Source organism: Myripristis murdjan, chromosome 5 (assembly GCF_902150065.1).
Source record: "Myripristis murdjan chromosome 5, fMyrMur1.1, whole genome shotgun sequence".
NCBI classification, from domain to species: Eukaryota; Metazoa; Chordata; class Actinopteri; order Holocentriformes; family Holocentridae; genus Myripristis; species Myripristis murdjan.
The window spans coordinates 33601624-33613509 of record NC_043984.1 but is presented as its reverse complement, the minus strand read 5'-3'; the positions used below and the strand labels follow the sequence as shown (position 1 = coordinate 33613509).

Genomic DNA, 11886 nt, shown 5'->3' with positions numbered 1-11886 from the left:
AAAACTGAAAATGAAAAAACTCAAACTTGAGGTGGAAAAATTACAACACGAGAAGAAGGTAATTCAGTGATTTATTTTCAGGCAAATTAAACAATTAACATCAGGGGAATTTCCCAGTTTGGGATCAATAAATTAAATCTGTCTATCTTTCTATCTATCTATCTATCTATCTATCTATCTATCTATCTATCTATCTATCTGTGATGTAATGTTTTTCAGACATAGGCAACACTGAAACTCAAAATGTGCTCTTTTGTTTCAGGAGCGGGAGAAAAATTAAAACTGAAAAAGAAAAAAAAAAATTCCATGTTTGCTTTTTTCATTTAACTAAAAAAATTTTCAGTTATGGCCTCTCTCACAGCCCTGCCTGAAGGGAAATCAACAATGATGGGGTCTACCACATCCGGGGGTGGGGGGTCACTGGGGGGGGTCCTCTCCTTCCTCATTGTGGCGATATTGTGCAGAACCACACATGCAGATATGATCCTGCAGGCCCGGTCTGGGGCCACCCTCAGGCCACGGAGGCATGTAAATCGTGCCTTGATGACCCCAAAGGTCATCTCTATCCTGACCCTGGTTTTGGCATGGGCCACATTGAACCTCATTTGTGGCCCTGCACCAGGATCAGGATAGGGGGTCAGGAGATAAGGCAGGCAGGCGTAGCCTCTGTCTCCAAGGAGCACTCCACTGAACTGCCCTAAAGATAAAAACAAATTGCTTTGATAAGTGTGGAAAAAATGCTTGAGGATATCATGAAAATCTGTAGCCACCAATGTAAATTTTTCATACCCTGCTCCAGCTTTTGGCACAGCAAAGACTCCCTGAATATGCGGGAGTCGTGGACAGACCCTGGCCACTTTGCCACCAAACTGGTGACCATCATCTGATGGTCGCATGTCATCTGCAGAAGCATTGGGGATAAACTGTAGTGAGTGATGCTGCAATGTGTATTTAAAAAGGACTCAAACATAACAAGCCTACTACTGAAAAAAACATTGTGTGGGCGTTTTTATACATTTGGACAGTTTAATTTAAAATGACTGACATAAAATAATATTGTAAGATGAATTCTACCTGAATGTTGAGACTGTGAAAAGACTTCCTATTCACAAAGTCGGCCTCATTCTCACCCAGATGGGCAGAGATGGGGATGTGGGTGCAGTCAATGGCACCCAGCACCCTGGGGAACCCTGTGAAAGAAATGTGCTGCATTTAATATACAACAGCAAACATCATAGGGCTTAGTCTACATTATGCAAATTACACATCAACCTTGCTTACCTGCGATGTCATAAAAGCCCTCTTTGATGCATTGCGTGGGCAGGTGGCCGGGAAACACCACGAATGCATCGATGAGCTCAGTCAGGGCCCCCGCGACTTTATGAATAGCTCTACAGACAGTGTTTTTCCCGAGGTTTTCGGCATCGCCAACAGAATACATAAAAGTACCTATGAATGAATGAATGAATGAATGAATCCATGATTTACTTAAACAAATAATTGATTAATGGCATTTTATCTGTGGCTTGCTTGCAACCCATCCAACGAGGGATTTAAAGACATCATAATAATTACAAACATCACTAAGAAATAAACTACCTGTGGCAAAAAACCTCAGTGCAATGCACACTGTCTGCGGGACTGTCAGCGCGTGGTTGCGGTGCGTTACATTACTGATGTAAGGCTCCAGCAGCTGACAGATGTATTGTAACCCCTCCCCCGAAAACCTGTACCTTTCGTACAGTGTTTGTTCAGGCAATTCGAACGGATTACAACGATCCCTAAATGTTCTCTCGCGCCTGAGCGCTCTTCGCACAAGCTGTGCACCAAGATCAACCGGGTTCTCATAAAACGGACAGGCCATTTTCCAAGAGAGCTGATTGGTCAGTAGGTGGGGCTTTTATACCTGCTGAGCTCTTATCCTGAACTTAACCTGCTCCGGAGCAGGTTAGGTGTTCAGCATAGGTTACCACGGCAACGTAGCCCGATAGAAAGTAAGCCACCTTTATGGTACAGAAAAGCCAGGGTTAAGCCTGAAGTTAGCTCGCTAAGCCGAAATCCAGCTTTATGGTACAGGCCTCAGTTCTCACTCAGCCGAGGTTTTCTTTTTGCTGTTTGTTTACTGTTTGTCTTCACCAGCAGTTGTTTGGCCAAAAGGGCAGATTTTAATCGTCTGTATATTAAAAAATCATGTTTTATTAAGAGGAGATTTGTGCATTTATGCTAACTTTCTCGTTGACTGGGATGTATGAAGTACAGGTGCCCAGGATCTGATGTAAGCATGATGTTAAACATCTGAAAATGTCTTTGTGTGTGTGTGTATGCATGTGGATTTTTTGGACATGGAAGTTGGAAGTGTCCCATTTCCCACTGTTCATGAAGGCAGCATCAGAGCTGCTCTGATCATCAGATTCTTCACAGAGTTGGCACGACTTATGGGTATTGTAATAAAAGAATAATAAAATCAACACAGAGGTCGAGACTGTGATTATTTTTGATTGCAGTCGCGATGGATCCTCGCTTCCCCCTGCAGGAACAGGAGAAGTGGCTGGAAGGTTTTTGTTCCTTAACAGAGTTTGGCTCGGGAAGTGAGAAATGAAACCCAGAAATTTCAGCTCCCGTTGAGTCACTGGGATCGATCAACCAATCGATCAATAACTCTGTCGACCCCCTGCAGATTTATCAGTCTGTCTGTGCAGTCAGATGCTAACAATCTTTGGTTTTGCCTCTTTAAGCAGCTGCTGAGGCGTTTGACCCTGGAGCTCTAACATTAGATTTTCTTCTGTTCTAGTGTCTATATATTGATATCATACAGTATTTATCTCTCTGGCATTACTGCACCTGACATTGTCACACAATTTACATTTACATTTTACATTTTTATAGTTTAGGTTTTATAGCATAGGTTTTTATTAAATTTTATATTTTCAGATTTTAGGTTTAATACTATAGGCTTTGCTTAAGTTTTACATTTTATATTTTAGATTTATGCTGTAGGTTTTTGTTAAATTTCATATTTTCATAGTTTAGATTTTACACAATAAGTTTTTGTTACGTTTTATATTCTTTTAGTTTATTTTTATAGGTTTTTGTTTTGATCTCTGGATGCATTTCTGTGTAATTGTGGATTGTAGAAAACATTTTTGCAGGAGAGTGAGGTGCAGCGGCGGCGGCTCTCATCCTGGAAACCTGCAGCCGTTTTATCAGCCTGCATCGCAGAGCAGCAGAGCTGAGCGGCGCTAACCGAGCCGCGATAGACTCCCCCTGATGGTCCAAATTAAATTCTGTCAGTCTGGTCACTGCTGGGAAGTCGTCACTTCCCACAGAGGAAGTGATAACTTAAGCAGCGATCAGGCGCTGCATTCAGGGAACCCTGTACTCTGGTATTTTTTGGTCAGGTTAAAGCATCACACAGTGTCTGGGCTGGTTAAACAGGAACATGAGAAAAAATCTGCTGCTTAACGTCATTTAGTCTCATCCTCACTGTTCAAATGTTGTTTTTTTCTTGAAGCAACGTAAAATAATCCAGTTGCCTGTTGTTTCCAGTGCAGTTTTACTTGTTTCAGGAGGAAGAAAGGGATATTCACAGTCACCACAAAAAAAAAAAATCAGTAATGTAATGCAACAGATGTCAGTAGGATCTGTATTAATATCAGTAATGTGTTTGTGACCCGTTAGTCTCTCTGTTAAATTAACAGGAACACCAAACATCGAGCTCCTGCTCCTTTATGGATCATTACCCACATCAACCACTAGGGTGCGCTTCATCAAATGGCCACGGCTTGCTCTCAGCGTTTTGTCAAACTAATTCGCAGTAAGCAGCCGATCCAAAAGTCTCTGTTTTAGCGGCTCGGATACGTCATGGAGACGCTCGGTGTAAAACGAAGTAAAAGTTATGCGTTTAAAATGAATTTGTCTTAGTGTGGATGAGGCCTTAACGCTCGCTCTCAGCATCTTTTATCTGCCACAGCTGAGGAGAGACGGGGAAGACGAGAGGCACTGACAAACCTTCACTGTACCACACGTTTTTTTTATTCTATCATCCTGCATTTTAGCCCTTTAGTGGCAGGCGGCCGCACCAGACTCACTGCAGAAAAGTCATTTAGTCTCATCTTCAGTGTTCAAATCTGTTTTTTCTTCCAACAAGAAAAAAAATTCTGCCAGAGGGATGAGATCAAGCCGCTCTGTTTCCGATGCAGTTGTTAAAATAAAGCAGAATAAGGCAGATCAGCCCACCAGGATCAAGACAACGACGCCTGATTCAAGAAAATTCTGGAAACAAGTTGGATTATCTCATCCTGCTGCTGGATTTCTTACCTTGTTGGAAGAGAAATAAGATATGAACTGAAGATGAGACTTAACACAGAGATTTGCTGCAGTGATGGGGTTGAAAAAGCATATTAACAGCATATTTGGTGGATGGCCATTAATTTTGGTGGCAGCGTTCATGTCGATTAGAGGATGAAGCCTGAACCTTCCCTCTTGGGCCAACAGATTTTCACTTTTGCACATTAATGTCTGAAAAACGACGTCATGATTTGGTTTTTGAGAGAAAACACGACTGGATACCAGAGACCTATTGAGATTATACAGCATGACGAGTTTTTTAAACTGAACTTTTGATAGATTTGCTGTTAAAAACTCATAAAATTACATATTGAATAAGATATGGCTGCTGTTTTTGGAATACAGGTTTACCTTGAAGGCTTGTGAGTAAATTTTTAGTTGTTGACACCAAAACGATGCTTTTCTTGGTTCGATTCCCACCCAGCACTGGAAACACAGATGTCAGATGTGCGGTGCTGTGCTGTGTGACGGCCACGGTTTGCAGTAAACAGAGAAAACACGGATAAACATGGGAGAACCTGCGAGTCGCCATGGTAACCTGCATACCACCTGTCAGGAGGTGTTTCTCGTTTTTTTTTTTGTGCGGCCTTCATCCAAAGTGGGGATGATGTGATTTAGCTTGGTGGTGGAAGCAGAATAGAGGCATTTATACACACATAGGCACACACACACACACACACACACACACACACACACATATATCTGAGTGAGATAACAACGTGTTTGGTCCCCAGTGGTGAAATCCCCCGGTGAGAATAAAATACAGTGTAATGGAAAAGAGAGAGGGGGGCAGGGCATTATAAATAAGGAGGTATAGTGTGTGTGTGTGTGTGTGTGTGTGTGTCTGAGTGTGTGTGTGTGTGAGTAAGTGAGAGCGAGAGAGAGAGAAAGACGATCTAAGCTAATTACTCTGGTATAACTGCTGAGATGGGCATCTCTGTCAAGTACCTCTTAGATGTACTGTGTGTCTGTGTGCATGTGTGTGTGTGTGTGTGTGTGTGTGTGCCTGATTGATGCGGAGCTCTGTCCCTCCAGCAGATGAAAACACACCCACACACTGGACATGGATACAGAGAGCCTGTGTGTAAGCCGGTGTGTAATTTGCGTCGGGGTCCTGAACGTCTCGTCAGGGTTTATTCTGCGATAACGAGCGGCTGCCTGTTCGTTTCTGCTGCTTCCTACACGTTTTTGAAATGATTTCCACACTATTGTCTGTGATTTAAATGTCACGGTTCATCATATTAAATTGACCAAAAAAACATCACTGCCCCACCCTCCTTTTTAAAATAAAGTTATTGCCTCAATTAGGATGATTAATAATGATTTGTTAGACTACACACCCGGCCACAAAAACTTATTAAAGAAGGTCTGTCTTATTCTTTTCTCCCTGATTACTTCTCTCTGTCACTCTGTTTGACCTTGAGCATGGCCAATAAACCTGCTGCTACCAGCAGGAATGTCACACACACACATGTACACACACACACACACACACACACACACACAAACAACTAAGTTACTCCCTTGGTGCCTCAGTTGTTATAGACTTCAATTGGATACACACAGACACTCAATAGCACAGATATTTTTTCTTGTTAGTCTTTCCCTGGGTTGTTTTGACCGCTGGTAAACACACACACACACACACACACACACACACACACACAAAGGCCCTTTGGTGACTTGATTGTAACACACTTCCATTAGATACACACTTGGAAACTCTGTCTCTCTGTGCACAGAGCTCTTACTGGCTTGTTACAGACTTGTTATGTAGATAAGCACACGAGTACACACACACACACACACACACACACACACACACACACACACACAATAATAACCCTCACCCTTGTTAAACCTCCCATGTCTGCCTCTGCCATGCCCTCCCCTGCACTGTGTATCAATACTCCCCTCCTATCACATTTATCAATACTCACCCCTGCTTGATGACATCATAAGATTTGCCAATCAATACCCGGCACTGTTGTATCAAATTATAAGACTCTGTTATCAATACCCAAGAGTGTGGCTATTTAATTTGGAGGCAGAGCGGGTCAATAGCCAGCGGTTCCTGTAGCCAATCCTGATGCCTTATCAATGCCTGCCGCCGGCCTAACAAATGATAACGCAGACGGATCAATAGGTTGTATTGACGATAGCCTTCCCTTGTCCGGGTGCGAGCCATGGATCAGTGGGCGGAGGCTCGTACCGACTGATCGTGATGTTGCAGGTTTGAATCCAACCATAATAATCAATAATACTACAAGTTTATTATCACAGTTTTTAAAATTTCTTAGTTTCATGTTCTGAGTTTTGTCATATATGCATTTAAGTATATTTATATATGTATGTGTGTGTGTGTGCGCGCGCATATATAGCTATATGTGTGTGTATGTATACTGTACACAAACAAATATGTATGTATGCGTGTGCCTATATACAGAAAGATATTTAAGTAGATAAATACTGAGATAGATATAGATATAGAAACATATATACATATTGCTTATTTCTATATTTTTAGGTATTTATTTTATTCTTTATTTATTATCATTATAGATGAATAATGAATTTACAGATTGTATTTTAATACCACGAACAGGTAAAATCCTCATTTTAATGACTTACTTCAGGTCGGCTGGGGAGTCTGATCTCCCAGGGCAGAAATTATTCAACAGTAATCCTTTAAATAATAGAAATCTCAGGATTCACATTATTGTGTACATGCTATATTAATTTTTTGGGGGGGAAATGCATAATCTCTACATCTTGATATCATGTACAGGATGCGTCGTCTTCTCTTTTGCGTTTGTCTGTGGCTTTCAGGATCTGTTTTGACATTTTGTATGTTTGCCTGGTTGGAGGCTCAACAACAGGAACAAAGTTGGATGTTTTGTGAAAGCAGTCAGCAAGATTATCATGTTGGGACAGGCCCAGCTGTCTGTCACCTTCAAAAAAAAAAAAAAAAAAAAAAAAAAATTGTCACAAAGGCTAATGCCGTTTTAATATGTCCTGGCTGTCTTCTTCGAGTAGAATTTGATTTCCCCCCTTAGGGCACCCGAGGAGAAGACCAAGAGGTTTACAAAATCTTTATCCCTCTGGCTATTAATCAGCCAAACTCACTCAGGGAGTGGGCAGCTTTTCATGCTGTGTTGATAATTAGTCTTTCCAGTGTTATGCATGGGAACCCCATTGTGTTTTATTCTTTTTTATGTTTTATTTAATGTGTTTTCAAATGTTCTTTATTTATTGTGAAGCACTTTGAGCTGCAATTCTTGTATGAAAGGTGCTGTACAAATAAAGTTTTATTATTATTATTATTATTATTATTATTATTATTTTATTAACTGTATGTATGTTTTTTGGAGCATGTGTCTCTTTAGAGTCATATTTGTGGATTGTATATATATTTTTGAGTATGTTTTTAACACTTGCTGCAAACACAATAAAGACTCACTTGACTTGTCTAGACTTGACTAAATCTTGGAGATCTAATTGTGGATTAAAAAAACATGAGACGCCGGCCTATTACGGTAAATGACTGAGCATGTAATATAGAGTGGTTTATTGTTGTTTATTTTGGAGTGATTCTTGCCACAGGCATGACCAAGCTCCACCCATAACGGTCATAAGTTTTGGATTGAATTAAAAAACAAAAATAAAGTGACGCAGGTTTCTGTAGGTAATGCATGTAGGAGTATTATTTTGGAGTATCACCACAAAATAAAGGTGTGACCAAGCTCCACCCACACCAGACTCACCAGAGATAAGGCAGAAACCAGGCTGTTTCTCATCACTTGCCATCAGTCACTGAGAGGACACACACACACTGAGATTCACCTTCACAACTTCAACAAGGGAAGAGAGCTACAGCTGGGACTACCGGGAATACTGGTATACTGAAACACTGCCGATTCAATCTGGCGTTTGACATTAAGGACCCAAAGGAGGAGGATCTGTCCTGTCCGATCTGCCATGACATCTTCAGAGATCCTGTCTCCCTGTCGTGTAGCCACAGCTTCTGTGAGGACTGTCTGCAGAGATGGTGGACAAAGACACAAATGCACGAGTGTCCGGTTTGTAAGAGCACTTCTTCAACGAGAAAACCGCCTCGTAACTGTGCGCTGAGGAACCAGTGTGAGGCCTTCATACTGGAGAACAATCACCGAGGTTCGACAAGGCTGGAGCTTCTTTGCGGTCTGCACTCTGAGAAACTTAAGCTCTTCTGTCTGGACCATCAGCAGCCGGTGTGTGATTTCTGCCGATATTCAACACACAAAGGCCACAAATTCAGACCCATCCCTGAAGCTGCAAAGGGCCACAAGAGGGAACTCAAGAAATCACTGACCTTGTTACAGGAGAAGCTGAAGCTCTTTAATAAAGTTAAAGGAAACTGTGATGAAACAGCAGAGTACATTAAGGTCCAGGCCCGACGCACAGAGAGGCAGATTAGGGAAGATTTTAAGAAGCTTCACCAGTTTCTCCAAGAGGAAGAGGAGGCCAGGATCACTGCACTGAGGGAGGAAGAGGAGCAGAAGAGTCGGACAATGATGAAGAAGATTGAGGGTCTGAGCAGAGAGATAGTGACTCTTTCAGACACAATCAGAGCTGTAGAGACGGAGCTGAGAGCTGAAGACGTCTCATTCCTGCAGAACTACACGGCCACAGTGGAGCGAGTCCAGCGCCCCCTGCTGGAGGATCCACAGCTGCCCTCAGGAGCTCTGATAGACGAGGCCAAACACCTGGGCAACCTGAGCTTCACCGTCTGGGACAAGATGAAGGAGGTGGTCTCCTACACTCCTGTGATTCTGGACCCCAACACCGCCCATCCAGCACTTGTCCTGTCTGAAGATCTGACCAGTTTGAGACTGACCAGAGAGGAACAGAAACTTCCAGAGAATCCAGAGAGGTTTAAATCCTACTTCTCTGTCCTGGGCTCTGAAGGCTTTAACTCAGGGATTCACATCTGGGATGTTGAGGTTGGAAAAATCCCATACTGGAAAGTGGGTGTGTTCGCAGAGTCTGCCCAGAGGGACCAGGTCATAAGGAATGGATTATGGGCAATAAAGAACCATTTTGGCTATTACACTGCACATTCCCCGTCATATCGCCTCTCTGTCCTCCACGTGAAGAAGCTCCAGACAATCAGAGTTCATCTGGACTGGAACAGAGGACAGCTGACATTCTCTGAACCTGATTCGAACACACACATACACACTTTCACCCACCCTTTCAAGGAGAAGCTGTTTCCACACATTAGCATTTGGGATGAGCGCCCTCTGAGGATTTTACCGGTGAAGCTCTCTGTGGAACAGCAGAGTTAGAAGATGAAGATGATGATGACAGCGCTTGTTAGGCGAGGCTGTGATCACATAGGACATGTGAGGTACACTTGTGAGTTGTATGTATTTGTAATGTACTTGCACTTTATCCAACATAGGGGGATGGTGTTTTTGAAAATAAGAATGGGGGGTGAGAAAGCCTTTTTATAGCAAGGGTAAAGGTGTTAAAGTTATAAACATGTATAATCAGAGGTAAACAAGTATATTGCTCCAGGCACTGCCTCTGTATGGTGTACATAGAGACTAAACTAGAATCATGTTCAGTGTGACACACCCAAAACAGCTTGTCAGTTGGAAGAGATGCACGGTTGCCAAGACAAAACCATTCAAAACAACCGATGAAAAGGCTCCGCTGTTCTCAACAGACCATTAAGCTGCTCTACACCACACAGTAGCATGTGATCATAGCCTAATGTCACTCTCACAGCTGGTGATTTCTTAGAGGTGAATGCCACTCTGTTCATGTCATGTTATTCATGTTATTCTTCTGTTATTCTCCTACAGTCTGAAAGATATTAGGCCTACATGAGATTAAACGTTATCAATGCTTGTGGGGATTGTTACAACAGCAAATTATGAGTACAAACAAATATATCAAAGGCATACTTAAACATGCACAGCCAACAATTCCAGCAGGTACATGCATAACTGCATTTGGACATGGTTACTGTATGGGTGTGTTAACAGAAAAGAGGAGACTAACAGAAATAAGTGTATCATCTGCAAAAAGTGAATTTGGTGCCACTCAAGCCCCATTTTTCTGTACTTCTTCATTTTACTGTTGATGTCAATTCTGGTTTTGCACAGAAAATTAATTTCACTTTTCATGACAAACAAGGACATGATGTCATGATTGATGGGGCAGCATTTCAGGAGAGGACCACTGTTGCCTATTTAGTGGTTAATTACCTTGGTGTCAGCTTTGGCATCATGCTTAAAAAAAAGCAGAAATAAAACGGATGAACTTTGTGTGTGTGTGCAAGTATGATTTCAGGGGGAATTTGCTGGCTGAGAGTCCAGTCACAATACTTCTTGAATTTAAATGTAATGTGTAAATTCAACTGTAATGCTGCACTGGCTGTCCAGAAATATTATGACTGACAGTATTAGTTACAAATTCAATTGGTTTGTCTAAAGAGCTGGCTTTTAGACAATGTGCATAGCATGTGCATAGCAGCCAGCTGACATGCCACTCTGGCTGTCAGCTGGACGCTTTCTGAGGAAGGAGGAAATTACCTCTGAAACTGTCAAGGTAAATAACATCCCTTAACTTATGTCCGACCAAAAGAAACAAAAAACGTCTTTTTAGTGTAAATGAAGACATGATGAATGTGTTTGAACTATTTAATCGGTTTATGTTGAGGTTTCTTATCTATCTTCCTCCATCTATCTTATGAGTTACTGACCATACTTAAGTCTAAACCTGTTTTCACAGCATCCATTCTGACATGAAATAGCAGGGTGAACACAGGTGCAAGTGTGCTAGTGTCTTTACAGTGAGCCAGCATGCACAGCACCAGGGCCCTGGCTCTGTTCTTTCCAAACAAGGTCTTTTACAAAATAGAAATAAAAGAAGTCATATACAACAACGCAAAAGCAGAGACTAAAAACAACAAAGGATCACCAAAAAAGGAAAAAGAACACAAGAGATATGAAACAGGGAGTTAAAAGGTTTGAAATATAACTACAGATTAGTCCTGTCCAAGTTTTAAAAGTGATTAGTAAAAAAGATCAACTCCAAAACAAACATAATTGCAAGTCCAAATATGTAAGAACAGATGTAATATGTGGTTACTTTTTGGTGCCAGTTAAAATACTCACAGAGCCATTTTCAAGCTTAATCTGGGTGTTGGAGGAGGGGTGCCTTTTTCAAAATAATCTGCAGAGCATTTTGAGTCAACCATTTATGGACATCATCCATCCATCCACCCATTTAAGACCTATTTTTAAAGGAAATTTTGAAATTACTGGGGGCAGAGCTGAGGTAGGTCTGAATGTCATCTGCATAAAACCGGTATCTGTGAATTCTTATGATGGGATGTGCCAGTGGAAGCGTAAAACTGAAAATGAAATTGTTGCTTGTTCCTTCATATCAAGCACCTGGAATAATGTGAAGATACACCTGAGCTCTTTGTCACAACCTGTCCTGTGTAAAAGCTTTCTTTCATAGAAGTTTAACAGATAGTTTAACAAA

At 41.7% G+C, this 11886-nt stretch overlaps 1 protein-coding gene across 1 annotated transcript; it reads right to left on the bottom strand.

The window, feature by feature from the left end:
• Positions 1-323: 323 nt before the first annotated feature.
• On the bottom strand, positions 324-1888 carry LOC115359828 (putative nuclease HARBI1). Its single transcript, XM_030052471.1, has 5 exons — positions 1600-1888; positions 1282-1449; positions 1075-1190; positions 790-901; positions 324-697 (listed from the first exon to the last, which is right to left on the bottom strand). The coding sequence occupies exons 1-5, from the start codon at positions 1862-1864 to the stop codon at positions 324-326; spliced, it is 1035 nt and encodes a 344-aa protein (XP_029908331.1). The 5' UTR covers positions 1865-1888.
• Positions 1889-11886: the final 9998 nt, after the last annotated feature.